Source organism: Cariama cristata, unplaced genomic scaffold (assembly GCF_000690535.1).
Source record: "Cariama cristata isolate BGI_N322 unplaced genomic scaffold, ASM69053v1 scaffold10496, whole genome shotgun sequence".
Taxonomy (NCBI): domain Eukaryota; kingdom Metazoa; phylum Chordata; class Aves; order Cariamiformes; family Cariamidae; genus Cariama; species Cariama cristata.
In genome coordinates this window covers 1-23,311 of record NW_009620387.1, presented here as the reverse complement: position 1 = coordinate 23,311, position 23,311 = coordinate 1, and the positions used below count along the sequence as shown (strand labels likewise).

Below are 23,311 nucleotides of genomic sequence, written 5' to 3'. Positions count from 1 at the left end.
ACCTGTGCTGTCAAGAGTGAGAGGTTACCCTCTTTTTTCCAAGGTCTATAAGAATAATATGGAACAACAGCACAGAAAATAAGATTGCAGGGACGAGAAAGGACTTGAACAAAACCAGATCTGTAATCAATTGATACAGATTGGAGAACTAACATCAGCCACTTATTAGCATTTAGGCATGAAGTTTAATCTTCCCCAGAAGCACTCCTCTCTCTCATGTGTCCTTGTGACTGTCCTTACAGCTACTTTTTTGTGAGAGTGCTTAAGGGAATTCTGACAGTGACTTGACTAGTGGAGACCTGTTCTGTAGCCCTCATTTACTAAGTAACATAAGATAATTGTGGCTTTGTAGCATCACGCTTGCACACACAATACACCAGCAAGAACTAATTCCACAGCTGTGACAACATTTACAAAAGTCACTTTTCAAAGTCAAAGAATAATTTATGAAATGGTAACCCCCAATGGCATTTACTTCAGAGGTCAAAACCCAGCACCCAACTGATTTGAAAGGGAATAGGTGAGGAGGGGAGGTTATGCCACAAAGAAATAATTGAACATGCAAAGAACCTCATTAACATACAATGACTGTCTCTGTGTTAAATGAATTTCACAGCATGAGCTCTGCCATATGCTAACAGACTGACTTTTTAAACTAAGTGTGGCGGGGTCCGGCTGCACAATTACTTGTGTCCCCAGTTTTTGCTTACTCTGTCTTTTTGAACTGCTTAGCATAAGAATACCTTATCCTATGAAATGAAAAATCTGTGAGTAGCCATAATATAATAGAGATAATCACCTGATGAAATAAGAGATTTGATAAAGGGAAAGGCTTACAGCTGTTTTGAGGAGGTTGTTTCTGTACTTGGGTAGGATAGACAGGGCTCTGCATTTCATAAGAGCATCCTACAGTGGTTATTCCAAAAAAAATGTAAATGCCTTTCCCCATTCTTAAGTGACATCTAGACAGAGAATATGTGTCAAATGGTGATGATCAGCTATGACTGAAGCAAATTACACTACCTCCCTATTTCGAAAAGGGAGGAACACTGGAAGGTAAGAGCAGATCTGAAGATGCAGTCTTGAGAGCCCATAGCTTCTCCAGTTTCAAGCTGAAGTTCCTTCTCTCAGCAGGTGACAACAAGCAAAAGCTTATTTATCCAAACCATATGGATTTGTAATGCCTAAAGACAGCTGCTATTTATTTCCCACTGGAAAGGGAGATTTTTGTGTTCCCTGCTCACTTTCTACCTTCAGTATTGACCTATTTCCCTCTATTATTTTTAAGCATCTCTTTATTAAAACAAGCACAAAGAGTATTAGATTCCAGCCACACAATGTATTTGGACTTCTACAACAGAAACAAAGACCTTTAACCCTGCAAACATCAAGATGTGCATCATGCTATTAACCTGAAAAGCAGCTCAATGGGAACAATCACATTAGTAATATCACACAAATGTTGTGGAACAAAGCCCATAGAGACCACAACAGGAATAAGACCATTTTATGCCACTGGAATCTTTGATTAGATACTACTTTTTATTTCTCAGTTTCTAACCCAGTTCTTCACTGATAACTTACTGTTGTGCTTCCAAAAAACTCATCCATGTTCCATTGGAACCATCCCCAGTTTCCACTGCCTTGCAGTACACCATGCAATTACAGAAGAACAAAGACCACGCAGCACTTTGGCTGGTCAAAGGATGTAGAATCCTTTTCACTCTGGTTCCCAAGAGATCCCACCACAGATCAGTGAAAAACTTGCATTTTGTTGTTTCTTCTTCATCTACACCCTTGGGGCTTTGCTTTTTTACAGATATTGGTAGCATGCATACTCCCTTTCCTATGTTCATGACTCTGGGCCAGTCTAATCTTGGAAGGAAAAAACAAAAATGCTTACAAAAGGCATAACTCCATGACACTTTCTGCCTCTGAGGGAGGCAGATGCAGGGCAGAGGCAAAGGGAACAACCAATACTGTCAGTATGCCCAGGAGAACTTAGTCCCATTCATGACACTAAAGAAAACAGCAGGTGACAAGTAGGTCCTGTTACTGACTGCCACAGCTCTGGATTAGGGGCAGGGACAAGCCAGGCTTCACCAAGCTCTTTGGTGACTCAACTAAAGCCCAACAGTAGGAGGCTATTCTCACTTTGATGTGTGTGGAAACAAGACAAAAGGACTACTTTGAACACAGGGACTTCTAGCCCTCTTGAGTACCATGACAGATGCTGAAGCTCAGGACGGATCTCACACAGCCGTTGGCACAGACTGGCCAGTGTGAAAGCTGGCTAAGCTTGAAAGCAGGATTTTTGCCACATGCCAAAACATCAAAGGACTATTTTCTACTACGGCTCTCAATCCATTCACCTCCATAATTTTGCAGGGATGAACACAGACTGTGTACAAACTCTGAAACCTTGGTTTCATGTAGGTGGATGAAGCATTCTCCTCCATGTACAAGTCTGCACACCCACAGGTTTGCACATCCACTGGGAATGTGAAGGGAATAAGAAATCTAAAAATTTTGTTGATGCTATTTCAGCTTACCCTATCTTACTGTTTGTGTAATTATAAGTTCCTCTCAAAGTTTTGGCATAACAATAAATTGGGCACAACATGCCTATATATCTAACTCTAAACTAATGACAACCTGGGGCAAGCTACCAGGTAGCGAGTATGGTCATTGCATACATCCAGCCATTACAAAAGTGCACTAAAATGTCTTTCTGGTCACACTTCCCACCATCCCAAGTAAAACCTTCCTAACTCTCTGTTAGGGTAGCAGTTAAGTATGTCACAAAAGATACTGAATACTATACACACCGAATACTGCACACACACACAGTTTGTGGGTTTTTTTAATATTAAAAAATGTCTAGAAGTTTCCAACTGACAAACTTAGGCCACATGTTTAATACATGGTTCTGCTTGACAATTCCATACCACACTTGCTCCACAATATATACAAGAGAGCAGGAAAAGATGAATTATTACTGAGTGGCTAAAAATACCACTTCATTTTGAAAACTGGTTAATGTCAGATATTAAAACTAAAATGAGGCTTTAAATGCTGTAACCATGGGTTAAATATTTCAGAGGTGGAGACTCAGCTTGGCTGTCTAACAAGGCAGATTTGAAATTAATATCCAAGGTAAGTCATCTTTATTATGCATGTATTGATTTAATACGATTATTGTGCAGTTCTGTCTAAACACTTGCAACAATTCTTACATTTTACTTATTATTCAAATCGAGAAGTCACAGGAGCAAATTCCATCAAGATAATAAGAATCCATTAAGTACGGATGGAAGTGACAGAAACATTTCAGGCTCAGAAATATTTTAACTTAGATCTGTCCAGTGTCATTATGGACTCACACATCTTCGTGGTATGTAAGGACCAAAGATCACATTTCTTAGGTGGGTTGTTTTTTTTTTTTTCTTTTCTGTCCCCAAAAGTCAGTTAAAGGCTAAGCTTTCATGCTTCAGCATGCTGGGAACCTCATAGGAAATATAAGCAACTATGGCAATGTCAGAAAGTTTAAAGTAGTATAATGCTAACAACAGTTAGAAGTGGCAACGCTTAGAAGCTAGACAAGGCATGAGTTGGCTCCAGCACTGGCATGGCTTCACACTGTGACCATAAGGTATGGACTGAAGTGCTAGAAGCAGTGTACCTATCAAAGGCTTGCCTATGGATATACCTTTTTTTGGTCTCTTCTAGGAGCCCCACTACTGCTCTAATCCTTTTAACGTAAAGAAGGCAAGAGTAAGAATATTATCCTCAGTAGCATGTTTACAATGTCTCTATTCAATAATCTCAAAGTCTCATGTAAAATACCAAAAATACTCCCATTTTTACCCCATTGACTATTTACTATAAAGATGACACAGTTTAGTTGTTAAATCCAGTACTCGTGATGAACAGTCCTCATATTTTAGCAGTTCTTTCAAATACAAAAGCATTGCTGTGATGTGATGTGCTGTGCCAGTCGTGAACACAGCATCACTCACTAGTAGTTGAAGACAAAGCTGCCAAAGGGGCTAGTTTTAGAGCAAAACACTTGTGTTGGAAAGCAAGGAGGGCAGAAGAGTGGCTATCACAGCACATACTTGCTTCAGAAGTTACAGTCAGCAAGCAGGAGAATAAAATTTATCTGAACATCTAACACAAAACATCTGGTACCTGTGCGCTGTTTGCAGGTGAGATAATGCATGATATGAACATGAAACTCTTAATGCTTTCAGAAGACTGAAATTCAGTTTCAGAAGGATCAGTTCTTAATTCTTTCAGACCAGTGATGTGACAGCATAAAACTGTAAATTCTCAGTAAGTGCATACAGGCAATTAACCTCTGCTTAACAGCTACCATCTTTCACTCTCGTATCTTTTTGCCTGCAAATAATTTTGACAAGCTAATCCTTACAAAGCTACAAGTAGCAAAGGAAGAGACTACTTTTTGAGCATTTTGCAATGAGGTCAATTTATTATTTTCCACCATTTTCAGACATACATCCTAATTATTGTACTTCAAACTGCTCATAAAATTGGACCTCCTACTTATGTTACCAAACATTAAAAGCCTGAAGCGATTTGAAAGCCAAGAGAAGACAAGAGTCAGGCCTTTAAAGAGAACAATGGAGTTATTCAAGGACAGCCACCTTCGGCTTGCCATTAAGAATCTTGCATATAAAAGTCTGTTGCTATAAAGCCATCACAGATCGAATCTTCTCTTTATACACACACTTGCAGATAATTGCTGAAGAGGAACTGCATTTACCTTCTTCTAATGTACAAAGTCCGCAGTGCCTAAGAACTACTCATAACTTTAATCTGCTAGAGGCTACCAGGGAGAGTTTGATTCTTTGATCCCAGGACAACAGGCAGACATCAAAATCTACATTTCTCCTGTTATCACATAATTGAATATTGCCTCCCTTCTGTGGGCCACTTGTCTTGCTAACCTCATATTCTGCCCCTTCCTACTAGTTCTGCACATTTAACCAGCAGGATTGCTCCTGAACCCCAGCCACACAAATACATTGGAAGCTTGCAGTAACAGAGTAGAGCCCAAAGCTAAGGAAGGGGCCTAAGTAACATCATTTTGATACATAGCAGTGACTTGTGTGCGCCAAGTAGTAACTGATAACTATTATTTCCATTAAACAAGCTAGGTCGACACTACTATATTCTTTCTACTCTCCCTGAATACATTCAGTAAGTTTTGACATTCCCTTTTCCCCATCACCATAAAACTCATCAGTGGCAGTACCACAATTCGATCATGGGAGTTTCTGAAGTTGTTCTGTTAGGTCTTACCATCTAACATTTGTATGGAAACAAGTGGCTAAGCCAGAGATAAATTTTGCTCTTGGATCTACAATGTTATCTGGATTTCCACTTACATAACAACAGAATTCAGCTGCTGGCTCCTAAACCTGGTAAATGGAGCAACACTGCTTTGAGAGTCTGATCTTAGCTGCTGGACGTTTGGCACCCAGCATACGCACCTTGAGTAGAGGCATGGCAGCTCGGCATCGTGCAGTTTTTATGTTCTTTAGGAAATGAGATTCATCCTGAAACAAAACAAGCATGAAAGTGAAGACAGTTCCGATCCACAGTCCAACTGCAGGCTACAGAACAAATTCCCAGTATTCTCAGCTATCTAATACCACAAGCCTATCATCCCAGAGGATATTTCAAGCACTGAGATAGTCATATCAAATTCTAAATGAAAAGACAGCATGGAGAGTAGCAGGCTTCCTATGTTCAAACCCACAACTGCAAACAAATGGAAGAGATATCAAACCTTAAAGCCATGAATCTCAAACAACCACAAACAAGTGAGCAGAGGGGGCTGGAGAGGGAAGGAGAAAAGAGGAACATTATTTCCACCATCAATACTCATTTGCCCCTATGTGTCCTTTAAATGCAGCAAACATACGAAGCCTATACAGTGTCACTTCCCTAAATAAGGGGTTAATGAAAATGATAAGGAAAAAGAGAAATCTAATTAGGATCCAACTGTTCTGCTGATAGGGCTCACCAGGTGGATAATAGCCTCCTACTTGAGACATCACCCCCCAAACTGTCTTCATTTCTGCTGCTGTAGCAAGGCAGAACTGGGACACAAAACGTAATCAGTGCCCTCCAAGGGTACATTCTCATCTTTCCACGTGTGGATGAGCAAGCAACCATGCATAGAAAGACAATACAACTATTTAGCCTCTCAGGCACAGCCTTCTCCCTCCTGATTAACAAATAAGCTACATTAATGTTCCCAGTCATCAAAAGAAGATTGGAAGAAAAAGCAGGGAAGCTCAGCACTCAGTAGGACTACTCTCATCAGCAAAAACATATACATGATCCAAAACTGAACATATAAACACACAGAAAGAACATCTGCCACCTCAGGGCTGGTACAAGATTCCAGGGCAGTAGCCCTAAAGCCCAAGTCCCTTTATTCCAAGCACCAGCATACAAAAGTAACAATCTGCATTTCCACCCTGACAGAATGTCTTGTCAGAGTGGGCAGGGGAAAAAAATAAAAATGGAAAAAAAAAAATAAATTCCCCCATGAGTAGTCTGGTCTCCAAAGGACTCCATTTATTCCCACATTCCCATCTGATGCTGAGAAACAAAAGGATTATTATGTGTAATTGTCATGATCTTAGGGATAGATGCCTATGTGCGCTGAAAACTACACTGAAAACATCAAACACTCATAGTAAGCTACGCATATGCTTTTGGTCTCTATTGATCCAAGCTGGATTTGAAACACTAGATGTTTTGAATTTTTAGTAACTGAAATCTAGAAAAATGCCTTTTACCATGGCTCCGTAAAAGGTTAAAAAATGGATTTTGAAGTAATTTATAAAAGAAATTATACAAATGATCAAAGAAGGCTTAACGCAGATTGCCAGTGGAACACAAGCAAAGGGAGATCTTTTTGATGCTTTACCAACCTACTTGATGTTGAGAGGTTATCTGGTTTACTGGAAAAACAGTAACACCACTCTGAAGTCCAATCCCCTTAAAAAGATACAATTCCAGGACTATTGTATTGACACACCACATTAAACACCTTTCTCTCCAGCACAGCACATGCCCAACCACAGTGAAATCAGAGGCACCATAACCAGTAAATGAGAAAACACAGCCTCAGGAATCAAAAAGGAATTAAACTCTACTAGTTATTTCAAAAGGTTTCAGAGAAACATCCTGCTTCTACTTATGAAGAGAGCTGTGATCACAGCCACAATTACAAGATAGCGTCAGTCCTAAATAAGGCCCATTTCACACCTCTCTGCTGTACAACACAAAGGTTACCCCATTTGCAGCATGCAATTAATTTCAAAATTTTAGTGTGCCACTTACAATAATAACTACTTGGAAAGTGCTCTTAAGTTGCTTGTCCATCTTGCTCAGCAGGTCAAAGCTGATGATGTTGATCAAGCTTGCTGTTAGGTTGTCTTTGCCAGTGACTATGACATTGGTGCTACCTGGACTCAAGGATGGAAGCCACCTGTGAAATGCCTGGAAGAAGACAAAAGCAATTAATTGCATTCTGGTGCTTGTGTCCTATGTTGGCATCCCAAAGCACTTCACAGAGCATACTCTTGAATGCTTAGAACATGGAGCCACCCCACCCGTCATGAGACATCAGCTGGGAGCACAGTAAGGGTAAGCAGCCTTCCCAAGGCAACAACCTTAGTAATGGGAAGGATAAGAACAGAACTCCATCTATAAGGCCAAATCTACCCTTCACAGCTAGGAAGGTTCAAACATGCTCTATTCTTGCTTCTTACTGAAAAAAAAAATCTGATCTGTACTAGAAATGTGCATAACCTCTAAATCTACCCTTCACAGCTAGGAAGGTTCAAACATGCTCTATTCTTGCTTCTTACTGAAAAAAAAAATATCTGATCTGTACTAGAAATGTGTATAACCTCTTGACAATGTTACCTGCTATGCTCAGAGCCAAAGAATACAGTGACCACTACTCACAGGGAAATTCAGTTGTCCCACTCAACAGGAAACCTCAGGCTGTGAAACACAGATTTCTAAGCAGTAAACACCTCTCACTATAGCCACGTTTACTCCACAGCGATGATAAAGTACAACTCATCTAGATCAACAAAAACTCTGCCACTACCTCTCCTTCTTAAGAAGTCTACAAAAAAAAAACCCAAAGAAACAAACAAAATCAAAAGATCAAGTTGACAACATACCAGCTGCTCTATGACAACAGCTGAAATACATGTGGTGATAGTCATTCAAATCAACCTCTTAAAATGCTCCACACACCAGAGCAAGATATCCTCCCCCAGACCCATCTGTTAGCTACTGAGCACCCACCATTTCCCTTGCAATTGTGTCCCCAAGGACACCAACCTCTCTGCAACATTTGAGTTCTGCTGGTGTTGCTCCACAGAGAACTGGCCAGGGCTTTAGCAATCAGGATCTGGTCCCTACAGAAATGTATCCAAGTGATGATGAGAAATGGCAACTCTGCCTCTAGGCCCTTCACTCATGGAAACCCCCCAAATTCGTCTCCTCTGTTCAGCAACCACATGCAGCAGCCAGAGGAGTTAAATCTGAGCTTTTAACATTTCTCAATATGTGAGAAACTAACAATTAACTATCCTTCACTGCTTACGGTAAGCGCCACAACCAAAATGGACCAACATGCAAGCAAGGTTAGATCCCAACCAAAAAATATGTGGCCGACACTAAGCCAAAACTTAGACAAAGGTGGCAGCAATGGGAAAGTACCTGGAAGCTCCTAGCTGTACTGCCCTCTCCTTTTATAAAGGGCATATGACTAATTTACACCATAAAAGTGATCCTATATTTCTCACTCCATGCTGACCTTTGTCCACAAGAAGTGCTTTGAAACTGCCCTGATCGTTAATGCTGAACTCCAAATGCATGTGGCCGCAGTACTTCTACAGAAGAGTACCTCGCATCTTCCTGCTAGCTTCCTATGGCACCTTGAATAAAAGCACTCAGTGGCCTGAGCCCAGAAAGCCAAAATAAAACACTGACAATTCTGAGATGAAGACAGTTTCTGGCAATTCAGTTCCAGAGGCGTCACAAAAGCTTCTACCATTACAGTAAAGCATATCTGCGCAAGAATGAACTGAGTATATTACAGGCCATAATAAACTCCACCTTCTTTCACTTTCTGTGACACATTTTTTAGACTTGCAATTGTTCACATAGCCACAAAGCAACAGAGATCATTCTAAAGCAAATGTCCTAACAAAACATCTCCCACAACAGCCTTCTGAGGAGTCGGGAGTAGAGGAAGGAAGAGGAAATCAAGCACTCAAAGAAATAAATAAAATTAAAAAACAAAACCAAACACCTCATATTGCTTAAATTTCTTGAAGCAGGATGTAAGAGTTTAGCTGTAGCTGTCCACTACTTCAGGAAACCAGGCCCCAAATTGTTCCCAGTAGGTATCCCACAGAAGCCATGGATTCAGGTTAAGTGTTGACTCAGAGATCTACAGGCCTTTGAAATATCAAACGTGATAAGCATCACTCTCTGGTTCACTAAACAACTTTCTTGTTGCTCAAAATTTTGTTGCACTACTGGACGTGAAAACACATGCCAAGATGCTCTAACCACCTGGTTACAGCACAAAACCAGCAAATCCCAATCAATACACTTCTCATCAATGCAACATTCCAGGGAAAGCTAAACTCCCACACCCTCCTGTTCAGGCATGAAATTACTGACCTAAAAACCTCTGACTCATCTTTTTCTCCCACAGCAAACATTCCACTAGCCTATGGCAACCCAATAGCCTCAGTGTACAAGCCATGACTGATGTATTTCAAGATACATTTACCAATTGTACAAGCTTTCTTGGGCTTCTGATCAATGTTAATAAAGGACTCCTCTGAGTCAGCAACATACAGTAGACAGGCCAAAAGACGTATTATGAGAGACATTTGATGATAATGGAGCCTCTTGAACAGACCGGAGAATCCCAGCATCTGGGCTTCTATTCCAGCCGAGGGACTGGCAAATACTGCTATGAAGGGCTTGAATATAATAGACAATTGCTTGAATGCAACTATTGTCTTTGACACTGATGGGTAAAACATGCCCTTGGAGCCAGCTGACTTGCAGGAATAAAGTTAACAGAGGGTCAGAAGAGACAGTTTCTCTAGATCTTCCTCTTTCCAGTAGATCAGCTGGACCACAAAAAGAAAATCTGCCAATAAAAGAAAATAAGCATATACCATACAGTCAATGCCAAGTAATTTCCCCCCTCAAGTTTCTAAATGAGTACAATTTTTAGTTTCTTCCCTTTAATATTTATCTTTTTAAAATTTTAACTTGTACGGAGTGCAACACAGCATAACCATCACACATGGCCTCTACTGGCCACCTGCACATGCTTAAGCTCACAGTACCTCTGCCCATGTAAACCTCACGGAAGAAGGAGTCACCACCAGCAAGGGCCATTCCTTTCGGTAATACGCAGCAATGCAAATCGCCTGGATGGTCTTGCCCAAGCCCATGTCATCCGCAAGAAGTAAACGTCCATTTCTTAAAATTGCAAAACTGGGGAAAACAGAGAGGGGAAATAAGTAAGAGTCAAGAAATGGGTTACTATCTGTTCTGGCAGCCAAGATGAGCACAACTCATCACCAAGCCTATAATGCGGATCACCCGGAAGCGATCTGAGTTCTTCAGTAAGACTAAGGGAGGAGATCCAGGTTTAACACAAGTAAGGAACTCCCACAAATCTCTCAAAGCTTGGAAGCTCCTGAACAGAGTGCTTCAGCCCAGTCCTTAGAGACTTTGATTTCATATGAGGAGTAGTCTCAAGACCTTACAATTATTTAAAGCACATTCTTTCCATGTTATTACTCACATTCCATCCCAGAGTTCATCCTGGCTGAGATAAGGAAATATTATTAATAACAACGCCACTTTAACACCAGTAAGTACAGATTTTCCTGGATTGCATCTTGAAGTCAACAACTAATGACCATACATGATGGGGACAGGGACATTTAAAAGTTTATCTGTACATACAGTTACTCATCTTATAATCTCTCAGGGCCTGGGTGCCATTTCCTGGCACTCTCCCATGCATACTTAATATTTAAAAACCACCACCACCACCAATAGAGATGCACTTGGGAAGAAAAAAACAAAAGATGACCTTACAAAATAAAAAAAATTGTATGACAATTAGGCACATACTGAATCACAAGAGGGAGATCAGAGATGTATCATTTGAAAAATTTTATGACACTAGCAAAATGCTAGTTTCCTCCTGACTCATGATGAAGAATTTTAGCTAGAAACAGAATAGATGCATCATTCAAAAAAAATCCCAACAAAACAAATCATACCATGCTAAACAACCAAGAGCCCAGAGCACGAGGTTTAACAGACCAAGACTCTGGAGAAATGTGGAGCCCTCCATGGAAGACAATGCAGCCTGGACACCAATATAAAGTACACAATTCTAGGCAAGGACTAGCTCTTAACAGCATGCAAAAAGGACATACTTCACACCTTCCCGCTGAAAGGGCATGAGGCTGGTCACAATTTTGGAGTCCACTACTGAAAGGTCAGCATCAGGAATGTCTGTCTGTGGTGTAGATCTTTGTATTTGAGCAGCAAAGGTTTGTATTACTGCCTCGGGCAGTGGCTCCACTTCTACTGACACAAGGCTCTGTAACACTTCCACTGCAAAGAACAGAGCAGTTTATTATCAGAAGGGGCAACATAAACACAACTTACATTATGGATGTCAGGGCACAACCCTCGACCTCATCAACAATATTATTTCCTATCCTGAAACAGCTCAAGAAAGCATTGCGTCATGTACAGGTGTTGGCCTGGTCTCTTCCCTGAAGTCTATTTCAGAAACACATGATGAATCACATCTCCTCCCCTCTTATTTAGACTTGGTTATAAAAAACTGAAAGTCTGATGCCATCATTCAGAGATGATTGCTACTAATACAGCTGGAGCTGGATTATTCACACTGAGGGCAGCTTAGGGCACACTTTATTCAGAAATAAAAGTATGGATTTGAACAAAAGAGCTCCTGAAGCTTAGAAGGCAGGGGCATCTTTATCTTGACCTTGGGATTCTGCATTAAACAACTCTGAGGTCTCCACCACCTCTGAGTGATCAGGAGTGAGCTGAGACAGAGTTACCTAAAGAATATCATACCACTTCAGCTTTGTAAACTCTCTTCTCCTCCTGTTACCCAAATTCACACAGGTTTGGCTCTGTCTCCACTTTATCACTCCTCGTTTACCACATTTGGATAAGAAAACAGGAAGCACCTCAACACTCAGAGAAAATGCTCTTGTACCACCACCAGCAGCACTCTGACAGCCGTCCTTCAGGGACATGGTACCAACAGCAACTCTCTGCTCAGCTGGTGTCCAGTGCTGTTCTCCTGGACAGAATTAGCTTGTGGGCCAGAATCAGCCCACAGGCAGCCACTCGAGTCCCTCACCACTACTGTTGTTTCACTCATGAAGCCTCTCAACTTTATCTGCAGTATAAAACCTGCCCAGCCAAACTAAAGCAGTCCTCAGCCTCCATTATGCGAGGACCTCGGGGCCTTCATCTTTTCAACACATGCATCACAACAAGTAAAGCATCAGGGCAATTCTCCTCCTAGACAACCTTATTTCAGTTCCCTCCAGCAGCCTTTCTATCCCATCTGAAAAACATAAAAGTATTTCTTTTTAATGCAACAGTAAATTTCTATGAAAACAAATACCAGTTTAAAATATGCCATGAGCTGGGACCAGGAAAATATGTTTAACAATAATCTTTAACTACTGACTGAGAAACAAAAGACCTCTACGCTAGGAACACAAATGCATGTGCACAGATCCTTTATTGCAGGAAGCAACCTTTTTTTTTATTTAGTGGTTGGTTTGTATATGAAGTCAGGAAGGCATAAAACAAGTCTGTTTGCAAAAATAACTGAAATAAGAACTCACTATACCAGCAGTAAATGCACCTCCAGAATTCAGTTAGGTATTTTTATTTCAGTTATCTCAAAGAGGAAAGTAGCAGGATGGACCCCTGCCATATGAAGGGGGAAAGCAATTCCAAGAAATATACATATGAAAAGATTTCCATTTGTGGTTGGGCAACGACCAAACTTTTTAAACTCTCCAGTTTAATTTATACTTCTTCAATAGCAGGAACTCTCTCCACCCAAAGTACAGCACAAGCTTGTTATTACACTCACAGACTGAGCTATGTGTTAGCATAATTGCTACAATTTGCTCACTGATCATTCTGTTGCTATTGTTCTGTACATGAGCTGGGAGAGCGATTAAGATATATCTGCCACCAGCATGATTCATCCAAAAGACATTTTTACTGAAGTGACCTTTCTATAGAGATGACTGAGCAACTAGGCAAAGAGACATTAACCTCTACAAACAGTTCTCAGCTAACAGATATCTCTGCTGGAAACAACTTGCCCTTACTGAAACTTGGTGGGATGAATCCCATGACTAGAATGCAGCTCTCAATGGTTACAGGCTGTTCAGAAGGGACAGGCAAGGAAGGAGGGGCAGATGTGTTGCCCTCTACATCAAGAAATGTATAGAGTGTGAACAGCTGTCCCTGAAGAATAGCCATGAGCAGGTTCAAAGCTTATGGGTAAGAATCAGAGAGCAAGGCAACAAAGCTGGGGAGGGACTTTTCACAAGGGCATGTAGTGATAGGACAAAGGCTTTAAACTGGAAGAACGTAGATTTATATTAGATATAAGGAAGAAATTCTTCACTGTGAGGGTGGTGAGGCACTGGAACAGGTTGCCCAGAGAAGCTGTGGATGCCCCCTCCCTGGAAGTGTTCAAGGCCAGGTTGGACGAGGCTTTGAGCAACCTGGTCTAGTGGAAGGTGTGCCTGCCCATGGCAGGGGAGTGGGAACCAGATGATCTTTTAAGGTCCCTTCCAACCAAACCATTCTATGACTCTATGAAGGGACTGAGAGCAGCCCTGAGGAGAAGGACTTGGGGGTTCTGGTGGATGAAAACTGGACGTGAGCTGACAATGTGCACTCGCAGCCCAGGAAACCAACCATATCCTGGGCCGCATCAAAAGCGGCATGACCAGCAGGTGGAGGGAGGGGATTCTGCCCCTCTACTCTGCTCTGGTGAGACCCCCTAGCAGCACTACCTTCAGCTATGGGGCCCTCAACACAAGGAGGACATGGACCTGTTGGAGTGAGTCCAGAGGAGGGCCACGAAGATGATCAGAGGGTTGGAGCACCTCTCCTGTGAAGACAGGCTGAGAGAGTTGGGGTTGTTCAGCCTGGAGAAGAGAAGGCTCCAAGGAGACCTTAGAGCAGCCTTCCAGTACCTAAAGGGGGTTTATAAGAAAGATGGGGACAAACTTTTTAGCAGAGCCTGTAGCGAAAGGACAAGGAGTAATGGTTTTAAACTAAAAGAGTGTAGATTTTTACTAGATAGGAAGAAATTTTTTACATTGAAGGTGGTGAAACACTGGACAGGTTGCCCAGAGAGATGGGAGATGCCCCATTCCTGGCAACATTCAAGATCAGGTTGGACGGGGCCCTCAGCAACCTGATCTAGTTGAAGATGTCCCTGCTCATTGCCGGGCGCTTGGACTAGATGACCCTTAAATGCCTTTCCAACCTAAACTATTCTATGATTCTATAAAAAAGCAACCAGCCTTTTAAAATTCTATTTGTTTTTTTATTCTGATGTAGGTAAACAAACAGGCACAAAGCAAATGCTGTTCCTCAGAGGCATATGCTAGAAGCCTCAAATGCCCTCACAAATTACACCCTGCAAGAACATTTACAGATATTTTTTTTTGCTTTCTTCAAATCTGTGGGATTCTGAATACTTCATGCAATATATATAACTGCCAGCCAGCATGGCCGAGAGAGTGACAGACTGGGAAATGATGTGTTTGCTCAGACTGTCTAGCACGTGCTACAGGATCTGCCCTTTTGCACATACAAGAGGCCCTTTTAGCAAATTGTGAGAGATCATCAGCTCTCCCTGAAATCAGGGCATGTCAACATCCCAATCCTGGAGTTTCATAATAGTGTCCACCAAGCCACACTCACTTGTTTTCAAGATCTGGCATTCCTCCAAGGCCCCACCACGTGGCTTTCAGCCCTACAACCATAACTAATGTTATTAAGACATGCATCATAGGAACATGCAGGTACTTAATTATTAAACATGCTTCTGTATCCCATGGAAGCCGGAGCCCATGCTGGAGAAAAACTACTCTGAGCAACAGCACTTCAGCTCTGAAAAACTCAGTCACACTTTCTAAAGACATGTGTAGAGCACCTTGCTTATTATCTTTCTGAAGCTTACCCCAATCAAATTCCACAGCCACATACCCTCACAGAAGTACCAAGGCAAACACAGCAGGCTGACTGGGATGATAAATAATAATCAGGACTTACATAATGCTATTCATCTCAAAGTGCTCTATAAACACAACTAAACATAAAAAACTAAGAAGTAGATGTGCTAGGAACATGTTGCTGAGACTGAATTATTCTGCAAAGTGGCATCTATTTAAAAAAAAAACAAACAAAACAAACAAAACCCACAACAAACCACAGTTCTACATTTCAGTTCAGTGAGTCACGGTTTCACAGGCACTGAACAGATGCACAAAGACAGTAGTCTACTGGTCAGCTTCTACCAAGAAATGAACATTGTAGCAACACTATGTGCTTAGATTCCACTTGCAAGGGAAAATACGATACTCTCTTAAAAAGATTTTTTTTGCTAAGTTTTCTTTTAAGCATCCATCAACCAGCACCCAAACATTTTAGTAGAGTATGAAATCCTGCTTCAAGAAGAATGCCTCTGCTTCAAGCAGATCTGCACACTTCTGCAAAAGAAACACGCAGCTCTTCTTGTTTGCTTCAAAATCAACACAGCTAAGGAAGAAACAAATTCTAAACTGCCTCGTACGTCAGTTAAAACCTTAACAGTTGCATGCTGCCTGCAAAGTCATTATTACCAGCAGTAACATATGAACTGGAAGTAAAATAGCCCGATACATCTTTGTTTTCTAAGCAAGGGGTGGCTGTGCCAGTTTATGAATTGATATACACACAAAAGGGAATAAGACAGGTTGGCACTGAGGATAAGGGGAACATAGCTTAAAAAAGTCAGCAAGACAGAATTTCTCTAAGGTCAGGAAGGCTTGGCAGCCACTATGCCAACCTCTTCAAATTTGACAACTGGGAACAGAGGAATCCATTCTCCTACAACTCCTTAGTTCAAGTAGAGCTGCTGTACATTACAAGCAACAAAAATAACTTTGTCATAGTAAATACACTCATGTGCTCTAAGAAACAGCACAGAAATTCAGTGCAGAATCTGGCAAAGCAGAGCCACCTTCCCAATGGGCCCTTAAAGGACTGCCATGAATAACACACATATATAAAGTTTTGAGTCTGGGCAAACAGCGTAAATGTCTGACAAAACAGGAAGACACCTGCTTCGTGGTTTCGTTAGCAACTTATTTCCCCAGAGTAAACAGGCTTAGCCCAAGAAATGAAGTTAGAATTCATCTGCCTCCCCAGAAAATAGCCCTAGGTAGGAAAATGCAGCTACTCACTTAGTTTGGGATAGTCTTCCAGCAGAAAATTCCACTTTCTGGTGTTCACATCTGCAATAGTTACAACACACACTGTCGTAAGTCTCTTTTAAAAAAGACGGAATTCTCTGTCCGTAAGAACATAACTATCCATCCATACCCTCTGCCTTTCAGAACTACTTTAAAAGAATTCTTACCTTGTCCAGCAATCAATTCTCCTCTGTTTGCTTTCACATTAAGCAAATAGCATGAAGAAGACTTAAAAGTATGAGCACACATCTAGAAGTGGTGGTATTATGGGAGCAAGCCAAGGTCAGCTCCCCAAATGAACCACTGTAATGAACCTGCCTGCCCAAGGATTTTGGCACTTTCTCTTCACTGCAAGAAGGGATAAAGAATGTGCATGAAGGTTGCTATTTGTTAACCAACAAACTCTGACTTCAGCCAGTAACACAATCACTTTCAATTGTACCTCTGTACCCTATAGACAGTGTGCTCAGGATGGTACAGAGGAAATTCACAAATTCATCAATACCCAAAATGTAGCACGAATCCCAGACTTGTCTGGCAAGTTTATCCCTGGGTAGCACCAGCCTACAACTTCCAGGGAAGATAAAGTGAATTCTGAGTGAGCTGAAGACACAAGGTGAAGACCAGGTGGGGCCGTGCCCAAAGAACAAGAGCTCCGGGATTTGCTCCCCATATTGTCATTGACCTGCTGTGACACTGCGTAGGTCACCTCATCACTCTTCCCACATTACAACTGGGAAAAACTGGATTTACCATTGAAACCTGAATGCCAGCATAAAAAATGTTCTACAGTTTTACTTGCCTCAAACACATCAGTAAAGCTGATGGTAAACTCCACCTGCTCAGGCAGTTGCAGCCATTGTACACCACAGTAAAGCAGGAGAAATATGAGAATGTCCAACTGCATTTGATAATAAAGACAAGAACTTATGCATGGTCTCTATACTGGCAAATTATCACCACAACCCACCTCAACAGTAAATGTAATCAGGCTGAGTCCTGAAACATCACCTTGGCTAACAGGCCCAGAAGAGGACATGTTCTGCCAGAGTAAAGTACAGGACAGAGATACAGCACTATACCAAAACTACAGGACCTCTCAAAATCTTCACCAAAGCACATTCTTTCATGCTCTTTCAGAGAGATGTACTCTCAGAATCTGTCTCCTATGAAGCATTCACAACACTCCAAGAGCAGACCCAACAACGTCATTAGAATAAAGCAGAAACAACCAGAGACTCACCATAATTTCTGGAATTCATCTGTTTGAACACTCCAATCACTTCCACAGAATACCCAATATCAACCTCAAACCGCAAGCGAGAGATCAGCACACACTTCCCTTTGACAAGGGCTGAGGGCTTCTTCCAGTTCTTACACATCTTCAAGAGGGATTTCACATTAACACTACTGCCAACGAAATGAGAGCCTGATGCCAAGCCAACTGCATTTTCTCCTTCGAGTGGTGCCAGAACTACTGACGAAAGTTGATTTGCTGCTTCCACTAGGGAGAAAAGCATGAGATACAGAAAAAAGAATTAATAACAAAGAACACAGAAAGATGGACAGGATGCTTTGGGAAGAGAAGGGACAAGAGGATGACAAACCAACCATGCACCTTCAAGTTTAAAAGTAATCATGATTCCCTGCTTTCACTCACAGGGAGAAAGAATAGAGTGATGGCCTGGAGGAGGAGGTTGGTGGGATTTTCCACAGAGAACACAGCAGAGGGAACATGTGACGGTAGGTTAACAAGGGGCTCTCCAGCATTGTCACTGCATTAGGCTCCCTCTCTGTCAGCAGTCCCAAAACATGGCTCACTAGGCCAGGGCAAGCAATCTGCAGAACCACATTCAGCAGTAAATTGCATACAGCCATACAGCATTTTCACTTACAAAGTTGCAGGGACAGGGGCACAGTGATCAACAGTATGTGCCTGAAAAGACGGGAAGGTGCTTCTGCAAACAGCAAAGGAGAAAGATCTAAAAATATCTGCCTCCTGCCTCATACCAACATCTGATATGCAATCTCATCTAGTAGGAATGCTGTATATTCACAATAATGTAGGAAAGATATCAGGAATGAATCTAGTCCAAACCCCTAAATGACCTTATGTTACAATTTATGTCTATCACCCTTTATTCTACTGTGTCTTACAGTTAGACTTGTACTTCCCTCCAGCCATCTGCACTCCTATATTACTAATCACTAGCAACCACCTCTGTCAGGATGCCAGCGCATGGGGAGAGAAGGGACACAGCATTTTACAGCTGTTAGCCTGAGACCACAGCTATCCACACTAACAAACATTCCACTTTTCCCTGTGTCTCCCTGCCAATCTGTACCTGTATGTTGGCTAGCTGAACTGTGATGGTTAAGGAACAAGAAACATTTTTTCTTGTATTTTTACAGCACCAAAATAGTGAAGCTCGTCCCCAAGACTCCAAATCATAGGTACTGCAGTAATACAAAGATTCATGAACATCTCCAGAGTCCATTAGACTCAAGAGCAGGGGACCATTAAGTACGTTCTGCCTCCATGTATTTGCAGAGAGAAACAACCTCCCCTATCTAGTAGCTGTTTAGAGTAAATCCACATGAATCCAGTCCTTTGAGTGTTGAGCTGCACATCATGATCCACTCTGCTTCTTTTTAAATAGTCCAGCTTACGGATACGCAACAAAAACGTACAAAATTTAAGTTCAGTCGTTAAGATTTGAAAAGGGAAGAAAAAGGAGAAAGAAATTCAAACACTTTCTTCCTAACCAACTATCAAATAAGCCATTAGGATTTCATCCAACTTTATTTTAAAATAAATGACTTCCAGAATAAACCCAAGCATTTGAGATTTGTACTCCAAAGAAAAAGTTTAAGAGTATCATGTGAAACTAATTTTTAAAGTAGTGGACTAGGAAACCACCAACTTAGACTTTCTCCTCCCAATGCATCAAGCAAAAGATTTTAGATGCTACTGTTTGAGCATTGCATAGCTAGATCTCACCTCTACAACTAATACTGAAAGAAATCAGAAAAAACCCGTATTTTACTCTTTTATTTCAACATCTGCTTCTAGGCTTGACTGCATGTTTAATTTATAGTACAAAGAAAGAAATGTAATAAAGGACAACATTATTCAGAAGAACAAAATTAACACTGGGAAGTTTTAAAATAATTGTTTTTACACTTACAAGACTTCAAATCAAGGCCCTTTTAAGTCCATTCCCTTTTATCAGGGTATTTTTTTTCCCTGATATCATTGTCCAATGTTGATCACACATTGTCTTCACTTGTCAACAGGAACTTTCCACAGACAACTCATATATTTGATAGGTTTAATGAAAAAAGCCTGATTTTTAAAAAACATCCTCTTCATTTGCAAGCTCCTTGGTGCAAAGACTCTGCTCTCATCTGTACTTTATATACTTCAAGCAAACCAGCAGCATTTAAATTATAAATGTGTGGCAACCCACCTGGGAAGCTAAAATACCAGCACTCAACCGTGGGTTTTTCAAAGTGCTCAACACAGGCCTAATTCTGTTCCCACTGAAATCAATAGTGATTTATCACTCACTTCAATACAATGTGCTTTTGAAAAGCTTACCTGAAGTGTTTGCCTCTATCATCTCTCAATCTTTCCAGAACAAAATGATAGGAGAGGAAAAAAAAATAAAATAAAACCATCCTTGTTATGCCAAAAAAAGACAAATCCATTTTCAGTCTCACTCAAAGCTCTAAAGAATTACCCTTTTTCCCTGACACCCAAAATTAACAGGAAAAAATGTAAAAGAGCTGTTTAAAAAGAAAATACAGAAATGGACCTCGAAATTACGCATTATCCAGTGGAACACATTCAGTTCTCAACACTGATTCATATGAAGTACCTGCACAGCAGACATTTTTCCTATGATCAGGCTTGTTGGTTGCTGAAAAATTCAGCAACAGCAGAAAAAGTTAAACCTATGCTTGGCATTTAGATTATGTGAAAAATTAAGCTATTTCTAATCAACTACAAAGTGTCAGAAAAATGTTACGACCTAGACACCTAAAAGATGGGCATTATGTTTGAGTAGAACTACTTTTCTCACTCCAGAGAATAACAAAGCTAAATAATCATTATGGAAAGCAGGGGAAGTGGGTCAAGATTTGGAATCCTTTTTATCATTCAACAACCCATTTACTTACTGAAACTGCTGTAATCTTCCAGGCTGAAATTCCATTTTTTCATAGCAGGATCTAAAATAAGGCAGAATATGAATCACTTGGGGTAGGAAAAAAAAGTGGTGTTGAGAAATATTCATGGGAGGTAAGAGAGAATTCAGTGTACTCATGCAAACTTTTCAACACACATCTGAAAAACAGTATGCCCAAGTTTACAGCTACATGACACCAAAAAAGCCATAGGGCACATCAATACCAAGACAAGAAGAATGCAGCAGTCATTCACAGGGAGCAGCAATACATGGAGGGAAACAAAAGCAGAATATAACAAAGGCAGGGAGAAAAGATCAGAAGCCAGGCAAAAGGTGGAGACCGCACTGCTCTCAGTAACCCAGTTAAAATCAGCTCATCAGCTCTGAACTACAGCTGAAGTGACCCATTTTCCCATACGAATTTACGAATAACTTCTCTTCCTTCACTCCCAAAAGACTCTGACCAGCTGCCACAACTAAACTTCTTGAGCACTGTTCATAAAGCAGGGCTTCTGATTTCTTGGCTAAACCCAAGCTCAAGCTATTTATGCCCAGAATTTATGTCCAATTTCAGCTGTCTTTCCTTTTCCAGCCCCCCATTAATACCACATATTCCGCCCCAGCAATAGCTGCACTGCTAAGAGCATACAGCAACTACACTTCCAGCAGACAGTGAAACTTCAATCCAACACAAAACAGAGATAACGGCAAATAACCAATTCTTACCATAGGTTTTGCTTGGCATCTTCTTAAACACAGCAATGAGTTCAGCATTATAGCCTATTTCGACCTGGAATCGGTCTTCCCCATATTTCACACATTTTCCTTTTATAACATTATTTGCTTTCTTGCAAGAGGCAGCTTCAAAGGTAGACCCTGCACCAGCAGAGCTGGTCAGCTTCTGCATCGTACCACTGGCCTGAGAGGCACCACCTCCCCCCTTTCTTTCCACTGGTCTGCTTGTGTTTATCAGCATTTCTGAATCACTCAGGGTGGCACTGTTTGGTGGTGAAACGTATTTTATGGCAGATTTGTTCTGACTTTGTAAATCTTTACTACCGTCAGGGTGTCCTTTATCAATTAATCTAGGATGAGATGGTTCTGTAGGGTTTTTGAAGGCTGGGTAGCATTTGGGCTGCTGGGAGTTACCAAGATTAATTAAAGCTTGTTGTCCATGTTTCTGACCACCAGCATCCAAATAATGTTTATGGGAATAACTCAGAGAATTTGGGACCGTTGTAGGGAACTGCTTAATGCCACTTGCTTGTTCTGAGTCCTCTGAACAATTCTTTTGTTGCTCTCCATGTGAACCAGCCATCTGTTGGTTTGCAGTGTAATGATTATAATCTTTCTGAAGACAGCTCTTCTGCTCCACAGGACTGTTTGGATTCTGTTGATGCTGGCTAATGAACCTGACATGATTGTTTTCCTGCTTCAAGTTTCCCCAATTGCCTGGACTCTGTTCTTTCACCTGAGGTCCAGCGATCCTCACCTGCCCACCTCTCTGGGCTGCTAGCCTTTCTGCTCTCCGAGCCAAAGCCTTCCGGCGGTTCTCTTCAATTCTTCTCTTTTGATCCTCTGTAAGGCCTGATGACATCTTCACCAATTCAAACAATAAATCCGAATCAAAGCTGCATAGGGAATTAATCACAGAGGCACCTGCTTCTTTACAGGAATGGAGGCCAGTCTACCAAAGAAAAAAAACCACAGCAAAGAGACATGAATTTTCAACTCTGTTCACCCCAAAAAAGCTTCTTGTATTGATAACTCAGTATTACTAGTGACCGAATATTACTGTAACTGATCCTACACAAAAACCTAGTAGTACAGCAAAGCTGTCAGACCAATGCTGAGCCACTGTCAGCAAGCAGATGCTGACAACTACTGCTGGGGCTTTGCATGACAGTCCCACATAGACAAAACATATGAAAAAAGGAGAAGACCCATATTCCACTAGAGTTCTGAGCACTCTTCTCTGCAAACCTCAGCAGAACTGAGGTAAGAGCCAAGCACAGGGACTACCTGCACTGCAAAGCCAATCCTGCAAAGGCAAATGCAGGCGAAGCAATACATCTCTGCACAGTCTTGTGTGGAAACGTTTCATATTTCTGGTACCTAACAGCAAAGAAGGGACGACACCCCATCTTTCCTGACCACCTTCTGGTTCTTGGGCACCTTATAGCATGTAGCAGACACATACTCAACCCCAAAGGTCAGAGTCAGCTCCTGCCTTTAGAAACATCCACTCGCAGGTCAAGGACCTTCTGATAAAGCGAGGTCCTGGCTCCCACCACATTTCCCAGGAGTTGGCCTCACTCCATCAACTCCCCACCTCATCCAGCACTCCAAGACCTACTTTCCTCATCACCCTGTAAGAAGTGAGGCTCACTCCTTGCCCCGCTCCTCTCCAAGGCACGAGGCTCCCCTGTCCCAAAGTCCACTGAGGTCTCGGCCCCGACCCCACAAACT

The 23,311-nt window shown here is 41.5% G+C and overlaps 1 protein-coding gene across 1 annotated transcript in view; it reads right to left on the bottom strand.

The window, feature by feature from the left end:
- SMARCAL1 (SWI/SNF related, matrix associated, actin dependent regulator of chromatin, subfamily a-like 1) overlaps positions 1 to 22,439 on the bottom strand; it is a 38,758-nt gene extending 16,319 nt beyond the window's left edge. Inside the window, exons 1-8 of the mRNA XM_009701610.1 lie at positions 21,569 to 22,439; positions 20,835 to 20,885; positions 17,896 to 18,156; positions 16,644 to 16,694; positions 11,547 to 11,727; positions 10,437 to 10,587; positions 7,384 to 7,542; positions 5,517 to 5,582 (exon numbers count right to left, since the gene is read on the bottom strand). Coding sequence (XP_009699912.1) covers positions 5,517 to 5,582; positions 7,384 to 7,542; positions 10,437 to 10,587; positions 11,547 to 11,727; positions 16,644 to 16,694; positions 17,896 to 18,156; positions 20,835 to 20,885; positions 21,569 to 22,439 — 1,791 coding nt within the window. The remainder of the gene's footprint in view (positions 1 to 5,516; positions 5,583 to 7,383; positions 7,543 to 10,436; positions 10,588 to 11,546; positions 11,728 to 16,643; positions 16,695 to 17,895; positions 18,157 to 20,834; positions 20,886 to 21,568) is intronic.
- Between the last annotated feature and the right edge of the window lie 872 nt (positions 22,440 to 23,311).